General features: G+C 31.1%; 2 protein-coding genes across 2 annotated transcripts; one reads left to right on the top strand and one right to left on the bottom strand.

Moving 5' to 3' along the window:
* Positions 1 to 294: 294 nt before the first annotated feature.
* Positions 295 to 8,508, top strand: TRIADDRAFT_19305 (uncharacterized protein; the record flags this gene model as incomplete). The annotated part of the gene is made up of 33 exons (XM_002107829.1): positions 295 to 431; positions 501 to 651; positions 740 to 816; positions 921 to 988; positions 1,072 to 1,195; positions 1,290 to 1,357; positions 1,478 to 1,542; positions 1,631 to 1,821; positions 2,349 to 2,426; positions 2,811 to 2,954; positions 3,033 to 3,072; positions 3,150 to 3,218; positions 3,286 to 3,356; positions 3,430 to 3,519; positions 3,601 to 3,637; positions 3,842 to 3,919; positions 4,020 to 4,157; positions 4,352 to 4,473; positions 4,560 to 4,635; positions 4,730 to 4,857; positions 4,951 to 5,049; positions 5,147 to 5,233; positions 5,398 to 5,651; positions 6,252 to 6,428; positions 6,541 to 6,705; positions 6,825 to 6,994; positions 7,117 to 7,234; positions 7,419 to 7,495; positions 7,584 to 7,691; positions 7,804 to 7,907; positions 8,036 to 8,126; positions 8,226 to 8,291; positions 8,371 to 8,508. The coding sequence occupies 33 exons, from the start codon at positions 295 to 297 to the stop codon at positions 8,506 to 8,508; spliced, it is 3,606 nt and encodes a 1,201-aa protein (XP_002107865.1).
* Positions 8,509 to 9,928: 1,420 nt separating this feature from the next.
* Positions 9,929 to 14,382, bottom strand: TRIADDRAFT_51804 (uncharacterized protein; the record flags this gene model as incomplete). Its single annotated transcript, XM_002108618.1, has 6 exons — positions 9,929 to 9,948; positions 10,671 to 10,840; positions 11,583 to 11,800; positions 12,298 to 12,419; positions 12,629 to 12,893; positions 14,371 to 14,382. The coding sequence occupies 6 exons, from the start codon at positions 14,380 to 14,382 to the stop codon at positions 9,929 to 9,931; spliced, it is 807 nt and encodes a 268-aa protein (XP_002108654.1).
* Between the last annotated feature and the right edge of the window lie 7,816 nt (positions 14,383 to 22,198).

Raw genomic sequence — 22,198 nt, forward strand, 5'->3', positions numbered from 1 at the left:
CAATGCTCGGCTACAGATTTATCCCAAGTTAAGGTTTAAAATTTTGGAGAAAGTAAACGTAGAATATTACGTCTAAGCATCATCTGCCGCTATCAAATACTTTGACAAACGCTGGTCTATTACGGTCTGTCATAAACAGCAGCTTTCTACTTTAAAGCCATATAATAACACGAATTCCAATCAGACACTCAGCTCCAATTATAAGCGAATTTGCAAGTCATTTCTGCTTACTAACGAAAAATCTAAACTCGATCAAGATAGACATTAAATATAATTGATTGGTATGAGAATAACATGGCATCTACAAGCAACACTGGTGAATTAGATATAAATGTGCGTCGCACGGAAATATCTGATGCTACAAAGATTATGCAATTATTTAACTCCTCGACTGAAAAAATTTTTGGCCGCGTTAATGTCGTTCACTTGATGTAAGTATAATATGAGTAGATGTAGTATCCTGCTTAGCTTACACAATATCTTGATTCTTCTATTTCTAGAGAAAAATCAGTTCTTTCTATCACTATTACGGATGATCAAGAAACAATGATTGGACAAGCCTCTTTTTATGATTATCCTAATATTCAGTCACACGTAGTCGAAAGATGGGAAGACTTAATAATCTCCAACCCAAAACTGGCACACTGCTCGGTAATTAAGTCTATACTTAAGTTACAAGATAGCAATTTACTTACCTCGAATAACATCTTGATTCATATTATCAATTTTACTCCTTTAGCCTCTAAATACTTTATTCCTTCATCATTTCGTCGCCCTTGAAGGCTACGCTAAAGGAGTAGCAAAAGAGATTTTTAAGTAAGTATTGAGCTCTTCCAGAATTTTAATTTTATTGATCACTTGTATAGATCAAGAGTCATTAAACCATTTATCTATCTCTTTTTATTCCATCAACATCGTAGGACATTCTTTAATGCGACACCTTACGTTCACTACTGTTTGTTGAGCGTTAAGAAAGGCACAGCTATGGGTAACTCAGCTATTCTATTAAAATCTTATGCTTGAAAATTTGTGCTAAAATTGAAGCTGTATTAAATCACATAATCACAATAGGCGATTCCTTAAATGAAATTTTTTCGCCGACTGGATTTATCTCAAAGTTGGAGGGAAGTGAATACGAGATATTAATTTGTCACCGTCATGACCATTGCCCAACTTTACATATACGCCCTGCAAAGTACGAAATATACGGGAGACAATTTCTCGAATGAATGATTAAATACATATGATTACAAACGCCGTAATTATTTTATCGTACTTTAATAAATTAGGGTCGAAGATCATGATGACTTAGTACCCATATTTAATCGGCAGAGTGAAGTTCTAAAAGAAACTTATGGTAAATTTCCTACCAATCCTAAATCCGTTATTATTATCAATCATTTGATGCTATACTGTACAGTATATTATTTGGAAAATTAACTTAATGCCGCTATTGTTATTACGTACAATCCAATAGGTGATTATTTTCTAGCGGAGTTAATAGAAGCTCAAAATGAAAATAACAAGTGCATCGTAGTAGACGTAAGATCGAAAAAATAAGTATTATGAATAAAAGATAGTTATCAATGTATTATAAGACCTATTAAGTATGTCATTGTTAATCACTTAGGTTAAGGGAACTGCAGTTGGGTTTATGAGTCTGAGTAAAAACGTTAATATAGATATATTAACGTCATGCTTTGAGCTATCGCCATTTAATGGTTTGAGAAGACCTCCTGAATTTAGTAACGCTGAAAATGACGATGGAAAGCAAGCATCTGAAACCGAAGAGCCAACTGATACACCTGCTAAGACATCAAGGTATTGCGACCGATATATATGAAGGAAATATAATCTTGCTGGAATATGATTTCTAACTTAAGATTTGATAAATACTAAACTATATTTATTTTAATATCATGGATTGAACAGAGTTACATCGATCATTCAAACCGACGGTAGATATTGAATTATTATCATATCTAGACCTACAGTATATTGCTCATTAACTCATTTAATGTTTAAATGTTTTTTTTATCGCAATGATCAAAACTTGTCAAAAAATCAGACCATGATTCCAAAAAGGACGATAGGAAGCATTCCACTAAAGGGTAAGTTAATTTTAATTACTAACTGTTCAAATTTATAAACCTATAAAGAAATACCGCCACCTGTATTTGTTTCATAATGTAACATCTATTAAATGACTTTCAGACTCCATGATATCTTTTCACGTCCACCAACTAGAGGTTTGTATTTTTATGTAGTGTAAGACATGAACTAGACGATACTGCTGAATAGCAAATCTGAAACTAAAGAAAAGTATGATCTATCTAATCTATAGGAAGTACTATAACTATTGGAACAGATACTAGTGACGTACACTTTAAATCAAAACTTGCTGATGTTTATGACGACGATGACGGGTAAATGTGTTAATAAAGCAATATAGCTTAATCTCGCTTATTTTATCAATCTTAACATTATTTTATATCTCAATACTCCTTTCTAACGGATATAAAATTACGATACAAATTTATAGAAGTTCTTTTGATGGCAGTGAGGAATTCTCTGAGCACAGTGGCTCAGAATCAGTCCAGGTACATAAATATTTCTAGAAAATTGTGTTTTCGAATCACTAACTTCGGCATGAAAAATGCCTTTAAATTTTAGTCACTAAGATCACGGAATGATATGGAAGCTCAAGCTCTGGTGAGTTAAAAAATATATCTGTAATTATTAAGCACTATACACTAAATCTATTATCCTTAAAGAGTTTGACACATTCTTTGTTAATACATATACGCTAGCAATCAATGCACGGAAAATTTAAAATACTTTTTATTACAGGATATAAAAGGAATTGATCGCGCATCTAGTGCACCAGTCTATCAAGGAACTCCGTCCGTTATTTGCATTCAATTATATTGTATAGACGAAAAGTATGAAACAAGGTAAGTCGATTATTAAAGGGTAGTATATAACGGCATTTAATTATAATCACTAATGACTGAAATTGAATATAAAAACAGATCACTAGACTTCATTACAGCGGCTTTTGATTTCTTCCCGGTATGTACCCTTAATTTAAAATTTTTATCCTGCTATTTGATATCTAATTTGACAAAATTAATAATTTTATGGACTAGAATGTCGATTATTGCGTCATCACTGTACCACATTTGGTTCCGGAATTTCCTTTACTGCAACATTTCACGGTAAGCTAGGAACAGTAATTTAGAAAGCAAATTGTAGAAATGGCTGATTTCTAAATATTTTACGCAGAGAGTAACTCCTAAGCCTAGAAGTACCTTTCCTCAAGAACTCTATCTTTTTCATCACTATGGTTTAATCAAGTAAATAGTAAATCACAGCATTTGAAATGATGTAAAAGTCCGTGATCTAACGTTCATCTACTTTATTGTTTAGCTCCATGAAAGTCAGAAACGTAAAAGTCGAAGATGTTGAAACTATTTCTAAACTTGTACAAAACACAACAGGCAAAGACATGCTATTAAGGTATTAAAATACCGTGCACATTCATGAAATGATCTTGTTAATTCCCACTAATCTTCCATCAATCTGATCACTTTCTAATAGGGACATTAATTTATACAACATGGCTCGCCGCGATCCGGTGAGTTGACAACCTTTATCTTTAACATCAAAATATTAAAATATTGCCTTAAAATTTATTATACTGATTTGATCCTAAGTATTTGGTAGAACGACTTATAATGACTTAATAGATTTTAGCAAAATTTCCAAAATTGTTTATTTTAAAACCATTAAACACAAGCCTTGAATAATGTTAAATAAATAAATTTAACTATATTACCAGGATGGAACAGACATCAAAGCCTATGTTGCTGTCTGTCTAAATCAACCTGTAGGTGTTGCAGTTATTAGAAAGGAAGAGGTAAAGATTTATATGATATTAAAAATAAATGGCGAGTTGTAATGCAAATGTTAGCTAAATTCAATGCTAATGACGCTTTCCAATTTCATATTACTTTCAGAACATAGAGTATATTCGATCCCACTACAACATCGAAGATTTTATTTATTATAATCATTATATGAGGGAGGAACACGGCCACTTACATCATTTCGTCTTGAATCCCATCTACTCCCACTTTTCCAAATACTTTATTCAGGTAATAATCATCTACAGGTTAAGAAATTTATAAGCAGTTGCAGATCAATACTGGTAATCAAAAATTACTTAATAATTTTTATGGGGTATACATTTCAACTGGAACTTTAAGATTGAAAAGCTACGATACTTCGCGAATAATTATCGAGACAGAGAAAAGTAAATCTTAACCTTGATATTCTCTCTATTAATTAGGAAATTTTGCGATTATCGAAGAAGAATGCTATTTATTACCCGATATATCCACCGTATGTTCAGTTAAACGAAACCAAGCCTCATTCATTAGCATCATGTTTAGCTAACATGGTGCCCATTAGGTATGGAGGATGAAAACTGCTTTTACCTTGTATTCATATTCTATCAGCATTTGATACCGTAACCATGAATGACTTTGTCTAATTAGGGCTCGAAGACAAGTTCAATACGTAGTCGATGAATTAAAGCATAACGCTCCGTCTAATCGAATTTTGCAACAAATGGTAATCAAGACCAAGATGCAATTACAATGTTAACATTAGTTTGGTCTAATGAAACAATATTAAATTAATTAAATCCTTTGTTATTATATCGCAGGATAACTACATGTTGTTTCACATTAATAAGAAGTTGGTCATGGAACCAAAGATTACGATTAATGCCAGAATCATCGTTGTTGGAGCATCTGATGTGGGTGTATCTTTCCTGGAAAAACTTATTTTTAGGTACTGTAGTATAGGCTAATATCCATAGAACTCAAACTTTTAGCCCAGCTTCTTTTAAAATGCAATAGAACGATCCTTGAATATTTTATTTAGCCCCCACATGAGATTTAACAATCTCAAACTGATCAGCCCTAATGGCATTCCAGGCCAACTAAAACCTAATTCGTTAAGGAATCAATTTTTAGCTGACAGGTAAGATATATGAGTAATAGCCACGTATTTAATATTAATAAAGATCTACAAATATATATATAAAATTGATGAGTTTAAATGGCTTAATCTGATTTAGCTACTGTTATACGCAACAAAACTACGACCAGATCGCTTTACATTCATGGGTTAGCGTTATAAAAGGAGAGGTCAAAGCCATAAATAGGTTAAAAATCAGCAAAGATGAATACTATTCAGTTCTAACTATACATTTATCTTGTAAACATTTAAGTGCTGCACTGCTCAATCTACTTAATTAAACCTTAACAAATTTGCAGTATAATACTGAAGTAAGTTTATTATTCTTAATTACAATCAATCTTATATTAGGAAAAGTAAATATGTGGTGGTAGGAAACGATACGAAAGTCATGTATGATCATTTAATCTTGTGTACTGGCTGCCGCTACCAATATTCATGCCCTACTGGTGTTAATGTCGATGAGAATGTCGTAAACAACGAAACTACTGTACCTTATCGATATTTCGGACCAAAATATAGCAATATTTTCACATTAAATGATCAGTTCGATTGTCAAGCATTTCTTGATTGGTTAGAAGAACAAGACTTTATCAATCGTCGAGGTATATTTTACTTAGGTTGCTATAGCTATTAAATAATTTTTTATCTGCATAATATTAATTGAGCTATATTAATAATACTCGTAAATATCAGTAGAGATAGGTATCAATTACGTCTTGTTCACTCTATTAGCTCATAGTTACAATGCTTTAAAACTCATAATTAGGCAATTTTTCCATTTGCACTTATAGGTAATGTTAACTCAGCCTTCTTAATACTCGTAAAAATTAGTAGAGATAGGTATCAAGTACATCTATCTAATTCAACTAATTAGTTCATGGCTACAGTACTTTGAAACTTCATAATTGCATAATACAATTATCAAACATTAATTAATATAAGGAGCTAGATGATTCTAGAGACGATTGTTATATTAAAACTATATCATATTGCCAAATTTATTTCAAAGCAATTATAATTCGTTAGCCAATAAACGAGTCTTATAAATTGTCTAAATAACACCAATAGTGGTACAGCTTCCCTTTTGCTATGGTATCATAGAGTTAAACTTGTTATTATTATGTAATTATTTATGATTTAATATTACACGATATTTAATGTGGACGATGCATGCAGTAATGAATAATTCCTTTTCTATTTAGATCACGTATGCATTTACGGCAGCACTATTGATGCTTATACCACAGTCCAAGCTTTACTAGAATACGGAATCGAAGGCTCAAGAATTATTCTAATTCATCCGCCGGCAGCATCTCCTATAAATTGTTTCAATAACAGTATAGTAGAAGAAGTAGTTTTAAAAGGATTGAAAGAAGCTGGTAAATATAGGACATAATTTAGTTATAAAATGCTGTAGCAATTCGATAATCTACTTGAGATTATGAGAACATCTCGTTCTAAAATTTGGATATCTTTTTCATACTTCATAAGGCATCACAGTACATCATGACTTGATATTGGCTAGATGGGAAATTGATGAATCTAACGAAACAGTGGTTGGCGCTAGTTTTACTTCTGATAATAAACCAGTCCAAATCTCATGTTCGGCTTTCATTTGCTTTAGCAAACTTGGCATTGACTACTCTATTTTTAAAGGTTTTTATTTCATCTTATTGAATCTTTACAACCAACTATAGTGCAGATAATTCTTGAATTTAAATTCAAAAGACTCACCATTATGCCTAATGATAATCAATTCTTATCTACGTTACTAGCTATCAACGATTCATGCTTGGTCTACGATGGGAGATTAGTCATTGATTCTAGCTATCGAACAAATGATCCTTGCATTTGGGCCGCTGGACCAATGACCAAGTTTGCACGCAGATATCATGCAGAGGCTTGGACTCATGCTAATTTTAATTCTAAAGAAGTTGGACTCAAGGTTGAAATAGCAAATCTAATCGCCTTTTTCAATATATGATTAACTGATTTAGCGAAATTAGCGAATACGGATCGCTATATCTTATTCTTTATTGCATTATATTCTTACCCTTTCTTTGCTAGTTGGCTGAAACCGTTCTAAGCATATTAGACCCTATGCTTGAATCAGAAGCTCCAGATGCACAACCTGATATTATCCCGGTATATAACCATCCGAAGACATTCCTTACGAAACTACCAGGTAGCTTAATCTATTAATTGAATTGTCAAAGTTTTAAAAGTACAAATTCCGCCATACTATAACAAAAATTCATGGCAAATTCTGTATTTAAATTATTTGATACCCTGAAGTAATGGAAACTTTTAAGATCTAGCAGTGGATGGATGATATATAACCAATATATTTGTTTTAAAATCTTAAACAGGAAATTACACATATCTTCATACTGGTAAACCTTCCCTAAATATATCTCTCGATTCAATGATGGTCCAACCAAATTACGTAAGTTAAAGACTTTAGAAGAATCACAAATAGCTTTTGTTATCTTATACCAAATAATTAAAGCTAGGAATATATAACTTCATCTTAGGGCCATGTATTAGTCACTGGTAGCCATACAGTGGATACTCAAGGGTATTTTAGACTGCATATAAATCAATATCGATCAGTAGAAACTGTAACCTGTTTGAGCAAAAATGTAAGCTACTCTGTGGATAGAACATGCTACACTGCATAAAAACATGATTAAAATAGCCTAAATCATCCTTAAGTAATGGTAAAATAATCTTGTAATTCCTTTTTTATAATAGGAAATTAAAGTAAATAACCTGCTATCACTTTATGGTATTCATGAAAAGTTTCTTAATAACGTTCTATCACGTTATAAAGAAGGCCTTGTTTCCGACTTTTATCAGTAAGGAGTAGAACCTGTTATAACAACTTACATTTATCTCCTCAACAATAGTATAAAGAACATGGCGCTAAATTAAGCTTTAAAATATTACAAGTTTAGATAATAATTCCTTGTTATTATATTGAAAGGTACTTCAATGAACCGTGGGCTACAGCAATCTTTCATGACCGCTTTCATGATTTCCGTGAAGAAATCAAAGAAATCCTATTTAATAAACAGGTAGACTTATTTATTCGAGCTAAATAATCTAGTAGTGGGCTATAAACTGCAATTTCCAGAATGAAATAACAGAATCTTTAAATAATAATTTCTTCTTAGGTTGAAGAAGAATCGGACGAAACATTTGAACTGAAAATACGCAAACTATTGGACGAAGATTTTACTGTAAGTTATCTTCTCTATAACTAGAATAAATTTAGTTTTTAACATTAAATTTCACCGTTCGGTTCCCTTTCTTTCGCAGTTTACCAAAAAAGAACTACAACAACTTGGTGAAGATTATATTAAAAGTTGCAAGAGTTCAACAGAGAAGCGCTTATTAACATATTTAAGTTATAACACCTATCACTTGCCCATGTATGCGAAACCAGGAATAGTTTAAAATTTAAATGAAATAATGATCATCTCGATTAGCTTACTAAATGAGGTAATAAGAATTTTGATGGCACGATAACTTAAGGAAAGAGCAATCTTCAAATCTTATCAATGTCTCCTTTCCATTAGAAGTAAAAGTTTACTTTATTCATCAGTAATTCTTCTACTAAAATTCCAGTGACGTCTACGTCACTTAACTAAGTAAAATACTTACTTACTTAAATCTCAAAAAAGAATTTTAATGTATGTATAACTAGCAAGTTTAAATAATCAGATGGCTTTAACGCGAATCTGCGTAAATTAATCTTAATTCAATTTCGAACGTATATCGAGTAAATTAGTTATTTCAATGCAAACAATTGTGCCTTTTCTGATGCAATGATTTGAAAAGAATTGAATAGCTTTAGATCAATTTTTAGCTCGAAAATGGCTTTTAATGTTACCAGTGTTAAAAAGTAGGGATTTTAAGCATCGTTTTTTCTAATAGTAATTTACATCATTTGTTTGTCGTTACAACTTAGTAAAAATTAATAAAGTAGAAAATTGGCTTTATGAATAAATTCTATATATATTTAAATTAGCAGAATGCAGTATTATTAACCTCAAACTACTAGATTTACATTGATAAATTCTGCATAATAGTCTGTCTAGCAGGTAATATGCTTACGTAGGCATGTTGGCTTCAGACTTTTTTGTTTCTCTAGTTAAGAACTCTACTTTGCAACTCCGATAGATTTGGAAAGTATTATAATCAATTTATGAATTTATTGGAAATTGAGGAATGATCATTTTATCCGTATTTGATCTGAATAATAGTCAGTCTTTCATTAGAGGATCAATTGGTGCTTAGATAACTACTACGTTTAGAGTGTATATCTTACTTCGGTAAGAAATATGCGTTTAACTGTAATACCTAGGTAGTAACAGGGTTGTTATGGATCGAAATTGGCAGTTAAGATGCCAAACTGTAGGCGGACAGTACCAGTAAATTAGTTGTTTCTTTTGACGCTAAAACTTAATATATAATAGCTGTAGATTTGACAGAATTTTAGATTCAAGTAATGCTTGTCATTTTCTTTTCTAATTATGGCAATTAAGCCAATTCCATAAAAAAAATTGCTACAACAGTACAGCTTTTCTTCCCTGTAATAAACTACACAGATCCAGATTCTGCTCTTTTGAAGGAGAATTAATTATAAGAGTGCCACACAATCTACATGCAGTATTAACACTATGATTTCGTTTCTCTCCAAAGCCTAATCATAAAATATATTTACTTATTGTCCTATAAAGTCATACAGCACTTTTAAACTGACGATGTAAATATATTTCAACCATCATGACTGAGTAAATCTATTACAGATGCATGTAATATAAGAAAGAAGTAAATCCATTAGTATAATTTTTGCATTATTTTATTGTACAGATTAATTGCGGCCGTCATTTACTAATAGCGTACAAAGCAAATAAAATATAGAACATCAATAAAAGATACGGTACCCGCTATGATCCATGATAATTTTGATTAGCTTTAGGTCAAGGCAAACAATTATGTTGATTTTCAAATGGTCACTATTCATCATTAACTAAGTAAGTATTATATCTTGTAAAGGAATAATAAGAAGCTTCCAGTAATTACCTTAACTGAAGTACATTTAGTTGTTAATAAAGGCACTGCTAGCGTAGAACGCAACGAAAAGCTAGAATGTTTGCAACCTTAACTTGCTAAAATCAATTGAAACTCTATGACTCTAAGATATTTTAGTACTGCCAGTAGTATCACGTTCATTAAACAACTTTTGGATCTGCAAACTAGTTTTGAAAAATGATCACGTCATTCTACCCTTATTTCATCAATTATCGTCATTCTGGAAGAAATTTTTGAAACAGAATTAATACTGTTGGAATTACAAGAGATTCGCTTTCCTTATAGATGAGCCTTTCAGTGGCCAAATTGAGAACAGAAGAATAGATAAAAAAAATTGGACACCAGCTGAACAATTGTTGAAACTACAGAAGTAGAGCACGTTAAAATTTGAAATTAAAGCGATAGTCACCTTATACTTGGACTATACCCATTTGAGTCACATTAATATCGTTAATAATGAATAAATCAGTAGCAAAGCATCAAGTAAATTATTTGGCAAAAACTAGCTGGAAACTTTTAACCTTCTTTATCGGTTCGAACTTGCTCTAATTCAGTTTCATTAGCTGGAGCAACCGATGATTTCCTGATTTCGTCCCATCGCATTTCGATGAAAAACATGTACATACCACCACCAACAATAGCTCCGAGTATAGGTCCGACAATGGGCACCCAGAACCAATAATTTCCATTACTAAACATCATCACACGGGTAGAAATGAAGAATATATTATATTATTCCTTTTCGCTTTATACTGTAGTTTAATCAATATGATACAGAGTGAAAGATATCGAAACTAACATATAGTTTTATCAAAGAAACGAAGTACTGCAAGGTTATCATCTCACTTATATTGTTTTACGCCAATATTTATCTAACATTGAACAAGTAATAACTGCAAATAAAATATAATTTTATCGGAGAAAAGAATACTGCAAGATTATCATTTCACTCATATTACTTTACGCCTATATTTATCTCTTATTGAGTAGATAATTGTTATCAATCAAATGCTATTCGGTGAGAACGTAAAAATGCTACAAGCTCATCATCTCGTTAGTATTTACTGTACGACATAGATGCAGCTTTAAAAAGGGATAATTGATTACTAGTAGCTATTGCTAAATTTTGATAGTGCACGAAGTAAAGAGGTTAGGGTTAGGGTTTGCAAATATGAATACCATTTTCTTTACCCTATTTTAAGACTAACTTAGATATAAATCCGAATTAAGCGTATTTAACTACTAGTATATAATAGAGTGCATATAAGCTTGTATGTTTGCTTAGCTTATGCATTTGCTGCTAACTTCGCAGAAGCAATAAGCGTTGATTACAAACAAATTAAAGAATCCAATTATAGTAACAATCCAGTGGTATACAATCAAAACTATTCAATATTTTAGGTTTAAGGCATATATGAAAATCATAAACTTACACAAAAGTGGGTGTACCCCAACCAGCAATTAAAGTCCACAATCGTGGTGCAAAATCACGAGCAGGATTGATGGCATAACCACAATTTAAGCCAAAAGTATCGCCAATGTTCAAAACAACAAAGCCAATAAGTAAAGGCTTCAAGTAATCTGGAGGAGCCCAGTTTTTATCATCAACCAATGCAAAGACACATAGAGCTAATAGGCCGGTACCAACAATCTAAATAGAATAATTACAATTAGACAGAATTACTCCAAAAAACCAGCAGAATGATAACTGCTTGAGTCTTATTACTCATATAAAATTGTCAAATTAAACTCAGTTTCTATTGTAATCTAAATATACCAGAACTAATCCTGGCCATAAGTAAAATATGATAAAATGTTATCTCTCTAGAGTATTCATAGTTTAATCATTGCTACAGCCTTAAAAAAGATCTATAGCCAAAGAAGAATAAAAGCTTTAAGCCATAAATTTGCACTCTGGAAATAATCTCTTACACCAATCTGTGTAAGAGACTTAAGGCCATTTACTAAATATTGCAACACTATAGCTGATGCCCCACTGTAATACTATTGTATAAGATATTGTCGAGAAACAAGACCTTATACAACGTTAAAATTTGTAAGATTGTCATAATACGTGGTAGAAACTCATCACTTTGATTATGTTCACATTAAACTATGTAAATTTCGACTTCATCAGCTAAAACGAACCTGATCGAAAAATCCTGCAGCAGTACTCAAATAGGGTTGTGGATATGTTGCCCAGATCTGAGCGGTAGCATTAACATGGGGTGGCGTTTGGCGAACTCCACCATCATAAGCATTAATACCCTCTGTATAAAACAATTGAATAAAATTAATTATTAACGGTAAATATCCATCTCTAATACAACAGAATCGATTATAGATCCGCAGATCGAATTTCCGTTAAGGATAGCTGAACGCTGGCTAAACTATCACACGACTAGAAATCGATAAATTGTGCGTAAAAATTTGCTTAAACTATTCTTCAAATGAAATAATTAAATTTATCGCTAATTACCGATATAGATGGCATGGCAAACCGCTGATGCAATGAATGAGCCCAACATTTGAGCTGTAATGTACATCGGAACTTTTCTCCAAGGAAACTTCTTGTAGACAGCTAAAGCAATAGTCATAGCTGGATTCATATGAGCACCAGTTACATTACCAGCTACATAACAACCAAATGTTACACCCAAGCCCCAACCAAAATTAATGGACAAAAAGTCACCGAAATTGCCCTTTCCTAAAACCACTTGAGCCACAGAGCCAATACCAAAAGTCTTAAATAAATTAAAAATTATTACTTGAATCAGTTGATATCACATTATCAATTCCACATCTTTTCATAGGTCAAAATCGTATTTTCTGTAATGTAAAAACACGTGTATCACATTTTAACTATTAAGTTCACCAAATTAAAGTTATATAGCAATTCACTAGTAAATGAAAATACTTTTAATCATATATGCGTATTTATGTAATCATTCATTTTTCCTGGTTAGCACACAAGCAAGTATACGGCCAGCTATTGATATTAAAACTGTACGCAAAATTAATTTCATATATTCTTTTACTCGCTATAGACTACACGTAATTCCAGTTATATTAACGCTAAATAAACGTTTCTATAACAGGAAATCAACATCGCATAGGGATTTATTCTGAAAAAACACCTGCGTAAGGCAGAGCTTTTTCCAACTTTACTAGCGTTATCCGCAAAATAAATAATAAGAAATAATTCATTCGATATATTGATAAGCTGATTATGCAATCATCTCTAGCTCCAAAGCAAATAAATGCTCAGATAGCAAAACTAAAAATTTCGCAACTATGTATTTAAAAATTGGTTTCCTTATATAATTTGGCTAACTCTAGCTAACGTCGTCACAGTTTGTCAATATTCATTAGTTAGTTCTACAATAATATTGATAAATAGCAAGCCTTACACGCCTTGTATATCACGTAGCAACACCTAAATTTATTTACATATAGGTACTGACTCGAATACAGTAATTTCATGACATATTAAAAACTAAAAGATAAATCGACTATATTTGTTCAGCTAGGAGTATATCCGTATATTCTGCATTCCTATTAAACTAACATCATCATTCCAACTCCATTCAAGTGGAAATCTTTGCTCAAGTAAAAGTGGTAGCAAGTATCCACAGTATTCCTAACTTTACTCCCATAATAATTAATATATCCTATGTATCAACTTATATTTTAGTCAATTTAAATCGATATGGACAATGAAAATATAAAATGCACAAATTCAATTAATAATATCTTTCATCAGGCTATTCTACTTCATTAATCATAAAAGAAAATTTTAGAATAATGTCAACTTTGATCTTGTTTATTTGTAATTTTACGAATGATTCCAATACTGTGATGTAATCAAACCTGCACAAACGTCTATAATATTAATTTCATACACTGATTATGAAGTAACCGACGATATTATGTAGTAAACAATTCGACTACCGTAATTGCGTAATCCCAGGATACGATACTAGTCTTTTATTAACAACGTATTCATTAATGCAATAAACAACCCAAAAACTACCATTGTTTGCATTGCAAGGTGGAATCTTTGCGTACATGATTAAAATATAGATCTATCAACGACTTGTTTACGTAAACTGGGACAGCCTAGCTTTTTTCTGTTACGAATTTTGATCAATAACATTTCTAGAACTATTATCACATTAATGAGCACATCAGCTCATTATTAGTAAGCTATAAATATAAAACCTTAACAGACATGAATTATAAAAATTAGCTCAGTCTACCCCAAACCTCTGATAAATACCAATCAACACTATTATATAACCGTTGGTTAGCATGTCATAAATCCTATCGATTGCATATTCAGGTATGATACAGAAAGCTCAGTATTTATAGATTTACGTGCAGATATTAGATCCATCAAGCCTGTAAGAAAAATACTGGTTAACATGTAACGTGCTGGTAATTTTAGCAATAACGAATTTATCCAATTTAGAACCTTCATATACGAGAGCTTATCAATTTTCTAAAAATTACCCAATTAAAACTTTTACGATAAATGCGATCAAGCAGGCTATCAACCTTTTCCTTAAGATTTTTATGATATAATAGTAGCAATTGTCAATTGTGTTTACGAAAATTAGCTCAAGTTAGCCCTTTCCCCGATAAATAACCGCCAACATAATCATGTAATAATAAAAAAAAGCATTGTCAACCTTGCGATAATGGGTTTACAATATTATAGTTCAACATATGTCAGCTGGATTCTAGAAAACTAGCCCAAACTAAAACATACCCTAAGATATATAATTATATATTACCATTTTAATCGTATGACCATTAAAACATTTAATTGAAATCGATCTATTAATCATGCTTATTCTTGCATATTGGTCAAGAATCTACATTAGTTACGTTCTCTCGAGTTATTTGAGTGTCGTTTCAAGTTTAAAAAAAAACATAACAGCTCACTGATCTCATTAATCGAGCAATCGATTTATCATGTTTTTCAAACCATCTGTAGCCCTACAGTGCTTCTAAAAACAACATCGGCTATTTAATACTATACTCTGTTTTTATGAATAGTAAAATATCATGATCTCGACTATTAAAAGCGTACTCTCAGTGCAACTTTTATTTTTAGGTTATGCACTAAGGGATGCCAAACACTCTGCTAATTTTATATTAATCATCGATCGCCTATAATTAATTAATATCGGCATATTAACAAACTAACAATCAAGTAATTACAGTGCCTTGTCTCCAATCTAATGCACTATTTCTGAAAACACAATAGTTACGGAGAGAACTAAAGAATTCCGTATAATAATAAAAATTCACAGCTGCTGATTAATCCTTCCCACGATCCATTAATTGATAGGCTGATTGCTAGAGATATGCAGCCCAACCATAACACAGTGCCGATAATGATTAAATAACAGGACAATAAATGAATATTAAAGAGTAAGATGAAAGTTTACCAAATTTGAGAATAGTAAAACTGACTACTTTAAATGATGACTTTTGACTATGGACTTATATCTTACCAGCCAACATATCATCAGTATAAACTACGGTAGTAATTAAGTGTCAGAATTGCAAAAATCGAATACACGTTACTTTCTACGATTCACTGATCTATATTCTAATCACTAAATATCTACTCTACATATTCGCAATATTAGTAATAGCGCTGAAGTTGATGAAATATCGGCATAATAAAATTACCATAAGCACTACTCCTAGTAAGCAAGCATAGTATGTCTTGAGTCTTTCAAGGTGCAACATATGTTTTGATCTAATGTTCATAACATACTATTTCGATAATATATTAACGATTTAAGGCTAATATTAATTATAATTCTTTATAGCTTTATATTAAACTGACAGATAGTAAGTCAAAACTAGAAAAAAAATAACTTGAATCTTCTAACGGATAATACATTCTGGTACCGTGATTATAGAAACGATATGAAAATTTAGCAAGTATCATTTACTTTTCCCAGGCAATTAGATTTACTACTAGTTCATCCGTAGATTGTTAGTTAAAACGCCGAAAGAAAATAAAAGCATAATTATTATTATCTGCATGGTCTTGCAAGCCGTTGTGGTATGGGATATCAATTATTATACTGTTTCGTATACAGGTCCCACAGTGTGTAATAGTCATTACCTAGATCAATCTTCTATATTTCTTGTGATTGTAATTTCAAGCCTCCCAATTATGTCCCACCATTATTTATTTATTGAAGTATTAAAATTCCTTATTTTAAAAATGCAATACAGTCTAGTTGTGCGTTACATGAAATATTCGCTTTTAAATTTGATCCTACATTTGTTTTTAATAGAATTTCCTGATGGCAATTTAAGCCAATCTTAAACTAAAAAAATTAAGGATATAGTAATTTATTAAATTTGCCATTCGAGTCTATCAGGTGCGATCTACCAATGTACTTCAATGCTACAGTAACAAATAATCATAACAGTATGACTAGGAAATAGATTCAATCGGACATTAACTATTAACTTGTGTTATTTAATGCTCCATCATGTAGCTGATGTTATGCATTTGTATAATTCAAAGCCATTACAATATAGAAATCATGAAATTACCCTCTCAAACTGATTTAGCTAGATACTATATCAAGTACGTTTATCTTAATCAACTAATGCTTAATCGAAAATGAACGACAAATAAAGACCACTAATATCATGTATGACTAGACATCGTTCATTTACATGTTGATCTTGTAATATTTGATAGCTGACAGTCGTTTATTGTCATTATTGTAGCACATACAAAGTACTATTGACAGAGCGTCAACGAATCCCCGTATCAATAATTAGCTTTATGAATAGCGAGATGAAATTAACGTATTGCTCCATCCTGATCACAACGATCACTACCAACAATTAAGTAGCAGCATTTATCGAATTGATAAAATTGAATTAATAGTCAATATTGGGTTGTTTACGAGGTAAATGAACAATTTGTCATAACATTAAGAACATTTGATAAAATGGGAAACAATTTTGGGACTTTGTGGTGGAGTATACTATGCAGCAAGAGATATCGACTCCAAATTGATTTTTATATACAAGAATTCAAATTTACAATCTACGTTAAACTTTTTTTTTCTCTTGCTACGTAAATTCCATTTCAAGCAGATCTGATAGCTGTACTTTAATTCTGTCAGCTGCGCTATTGCTAGAATGTTAAAGTTATTCTCAATTTAAGCCTTACGCAGGCAAAAAATGCGAGAATATATATTTTATACATTTCCGTTCTCAACGAATTGCGATTTTTTATGGAACAATCAAAATCACTGTCATTTTATAAGTGCCGTGTAATATCAAAATCCATCCAAGTAAAGACTCATTCGTGCCCTTCTAAAGATATTATAATTGCTGATAGTAGTTATTGCTATATAGCCTTAAATTTTATATACTATGAATAAATGCCGAAAAATAAAATAAACTTATAAAATTTACTCATCTAAGAGTAATATCAAATTGCTAAGATCTTATAAATCATACGTTTGAAGTGTTAACCCATAGACATCGCAGATAAGCGTATTGCTGGTTCTGTTAACGATCTTATTCAATCTAAGATACAAATGAAGCCGATGAAAAACAACTAAACTATTACCCCAAATTTAACGACATACGGATTATAATACTGTCTTTTCGACAAATATAAATACCCAACAGTACTTGCTACATGAGCTCAGTCGATATTTCATTCTGTCCATAAAATAAGATCTATAAATCGAATACAGGCATATACGAGTTTGGTTGAATCCAATTAATCTGGTTACTAGAATAAGAGAGGAATTACCAGGAAATAACTGGTGATAAGATGAAATTAATACCCAGAATAATATGAATTAATTTAATCATTTTTATCGATGAGAGGAAAAATTTAAAAGTTATACATGTATACGATAATTAATGGCTTAATTTAATCCCAAATTATCAAAATTACAGCTAAATTTATAGCTGACGGTAGACCTTGGAATACTATTTCGATTAGATCCGTTAAGCTCTTAAATTAAGATTTTTAAAATAATATAAGGTAAAGATTTATTATTTGCCACGAAAATCCCATGGATATCAAGGAGAATTATATTAAATTGCATTGCGTAATATGAATTGAATCTATCTCATCATTAAAATCTTCATGTCAACTAATACGAAAGCGAACTGTTTACAATGGAATACAACATACTTCCATTTTTATTTTTATTCTATTGATATAGTGATTTTACTTTCTCAACATTTTTTAAATGTCTTACTAAAAGATACTAATATGCTACATTTTAAATAGTTTAGATCTATTAGGACCTGAAAAAAAGTTAGAGTAGAAATACAGTAGTCAAAGAAAATAGATACAGTAAACCAGTAAGCAAAAATTAGACTCTAAAACATAAATTTCTATTACGAATGCTAAGTTTTTGTACAATACGAAATAAACTAGATGATCCTGGCGCAAAACTGTGTGTTATTCCTAATATAATCATACATGTACTTGAGACAACGGATTCGTAATCTCTCAGGATAAATGTTACTATACTAAAAACGCTAATTCTGACCCGTTTGCTATAAATATTACTTTATTTTCAGTCAATTTTTGATTATTTAATACCCATTAATGTTAATCGATTCATGTTAAGACACCCTAATATCAAGATAACTCAATTATAGACTCATCGATTAGATACAAACGTATGGAATAGCTTGACTATTAGCAAGATAGAGGAGAAGATCTACTACTAATTGCCGATTTTAAAAATCGCTACAATACCAAAGAAAGAATACAGTATACAGGACGTAAGATGAGCAATAGAAACAATATCTGTGCCCACTAATTTAGGAAATTTTACAATTATGATTGCTAGAACACTACAATCATTAAGTCTGATTTTTCGCATTCTAACAAAATTTTATTTGACTACATGTAGTATAAAACTACAAAAAGAGTAAGAAGTTAATTTCATATAGTATAGTAAGTTTGGAAAGGCAATATCATTAATCAAGGAGCAGTATGAATAATGAATCTAAGTACATGAAAACTAGGTTCAGTTATCTTTCGATACTCATCACATTTACCGGCAAAATTAAAAGTATTCCAGGATCAAAAAGTCTATTAAAATAAACTGCTGCTTTTTTTATCATTAGGCTACTTCTGTAATTGATATAGCATGGATAATTTTTAAAATAGAAGTAAAGGAAAATTGATAAATCCAGCACTGCGCATACAGTATTTTTTGGTAGCTGCACTAAAATCTTTTCTTACTGGCTTCAATATCATCATTATTCAATTCTTAAGGCGATTAACAATGGTGAAAGAATGACGAGTTCACAGAATCTCTACTTAATGCAGTACCGTAGTAACCCAAAATTCTCATTCCTATTCCATCTATGTTAGTAATAACATACGGACATAAATGAGAATCCAGATACTAGCAACTGTATACTTCAAAGAACTCTGATAGGCACTTTAATCTTGGAAATTTAGACTAACTGTAGCAAAAGCTATCTTTATACAGGCAAAATAAAACTGGTAGACGTTTACAAATAGATGTCTACACTTGTATAGTAACCCCATCATCAGTAATTAAATTGCTCATCATGAGGGTTACGCTAGTTGAAAATAGAATACCTGCATAATACCTAGTTATCTACAGGTAACAATATATGAATTCTCATCCCTATTCCATCCTTATTAATAATAACAATATACAGATGTAAAGCGAAAACTCATACCCTAGCTACACTTCAGAGAACTCTGGGAGACACATTAATCCTGAAAATCCAGGCTAATTGTAGTAAAATCTATCTCTAGACAGGAGAAAACAACACAGATGGATATTCGCACTTGTATAATAGCCCCTAACATCAGTAGTTAAATTGCTCATCATGCGGGTCACGCTATTTGAAAAATAGGATATCCTCATGATAACTAATTGTCTATCGTCAATCATTTTGTAACCACCGGTGAGGGAATAATCTATTATAGATTACCGTAAAATTTACAATAGTCCAACATAAGTAATTTAGATAGCAAGTGGCGTATAATGCAATCACAACGATCCACTTCTGTAAATTATTTCCAATAGATGAAATAGAGTCTATTCATGAAAAGATGACAGATAGGGAAAATGTTACGTATTGTGGACATCTTCCGCTATATATTACCTTGCTGCTAAGATCAATAATAGCATCGACCATTTTACCTAAACTATTATAGCTATTGTAAGATACAAATTCAAACTAGAACTTCCATTTTCTGTTAATATCATGGCTGTAAGATATTAAGAGATCTTTTTGAGAGATCTCTTAGAATTAACAAATGATTTTATCTACAACAATCACAGTAATAGGATCGATTTTTGAAATTTCAATTTCTCTTCATTAGTACACTATTACAGTAATGCGGCCGACTTGTAAAGTGTAATATGGAACTTTTGATATATTGAAAGTTCTATGTAGTAAATAAATAACCACAAGTAGCAGATACTGTAATGATAGAACTGATTTTGGAATAGGAATTGGACAATTTTATACATCAGGAAGTGCAGTTTAATTAGTACGACGACCAAGTCTTGTAATAATCGAATGAAGAATTTTCTCGAATCACTGACTCAAACTAGTAACTGTAGCCAGGGCTTAGATACTGAATCGAAAATGCAAACTTTTAGATTCTAGAGTTCTACAGTAGTGTGCTGTAAATATAACAAATGATTCTGTTTAGCTATAATTATTGTGACAAAATCAACTCTAAAATGGAATTTGAAAATCTCTCAATATTTAGAATTTTAGTTAAAGTAACTCCCTTAGTAACAATCGAGTATTAGGAAAAACTTTTAATTGGGAGAAAAAATTTCTATCATGGAATGGCCACTGCGTAATCGATTTATATTGATGTAATAAAAAGCATAATATAAACCCAGGTTACTACAGCAATAATGTTTATCACTACGTAAATTAGTTTCAAACAAGGATGTAAAACGTGCGACGGATTTTTTAAATATTGAAGCTATTTTACCCTTAATAATATACTATTAATTTGTGGTCTTTTTCATATTTTAAATTACTTCTACAATGATAATTTTCAATTTGAAACGAAGTATGCGTACTCTAAACTTCCACAAAATTATAAAAATTATTCTTTTCATATGATCTGTGTAGCAGCTATGGCGATAAAATAAATCCCAAGCATTTTATTTTATATCGATATTATTTGTAATGATTGATCATTTGAATTAATTTTTTAAATATTTTACGAGATCATACTATCAGAAATAGATAAATTCATTAATCCTATTTTAAAACTTAAATGTAAGCAATAAGTTATTGATCAAAATTTCATTTATGCCTAAAATCAAGCAGGATTCAATTTCTACGACTGATTTTAGCACGGAACATTTTCTGTTTGTTGAATTAAATTTTTGCGTGTTGAAAATAATTCTTTTAAGTGTTTTATTACCTCTCATGCTATTTTACTTTCTAAAAAATTTCGAACTAGCGCATTTCAATTCAGTTCGATCGTGCATTAATGTCAAACTTACCATTAAAATGAACGTTGCTAGAAATTCTCCCATGGCTTCGGGATTGAGCCATCTGAATATCGGTCGCAATCTTTCCTTCATCTTACTTTCGTGAATCTATCAATGTAATAGGCGATTTAAAATTTAGCTCAGATTCAATGGATAGGGCAAGTCAATCAGGATATACGACAAACAATTAATGACTGAATAAAAAGTGAATTTGATTCATTATTATTACGATGTATTGTTGGATTATATGTCCTATCCAATAGGTATTTTCTAATTAAAATCAGTAAAACCAACTCAAAGTGAAGATAAGGTGACGAAGATGATGCGAACGTTACTATACTAGTAATTTAATTTGAATTATACCCTAGTTACTTCATCATCAACAATAATAATATTTATCATGCTTCCCCAATGTCAATATCATTATTTTTAATAGAATTGAGATTTGAACTATAAAAAAAGTGAGTCCCTATAATAATGCTTTATACTATATCTTATAATTTATTTCAATGGCC

The sequence above is a fragment of the Trichoplax adhaerens genome, genomic scaffold, assembly GCF_000150275.1.
Source record: "Trichoplax adhaerens TRIADscaffold_1 genomic scaffold, whole genome shotgun sequence".
Taxonomy (NCBI): Eukaryota; Metazoa; Placozoa; class Uniplacotomia; order Trichoplacea; family Trichoplacidae; genus Trichoplax; species Trichoplax adhaerens.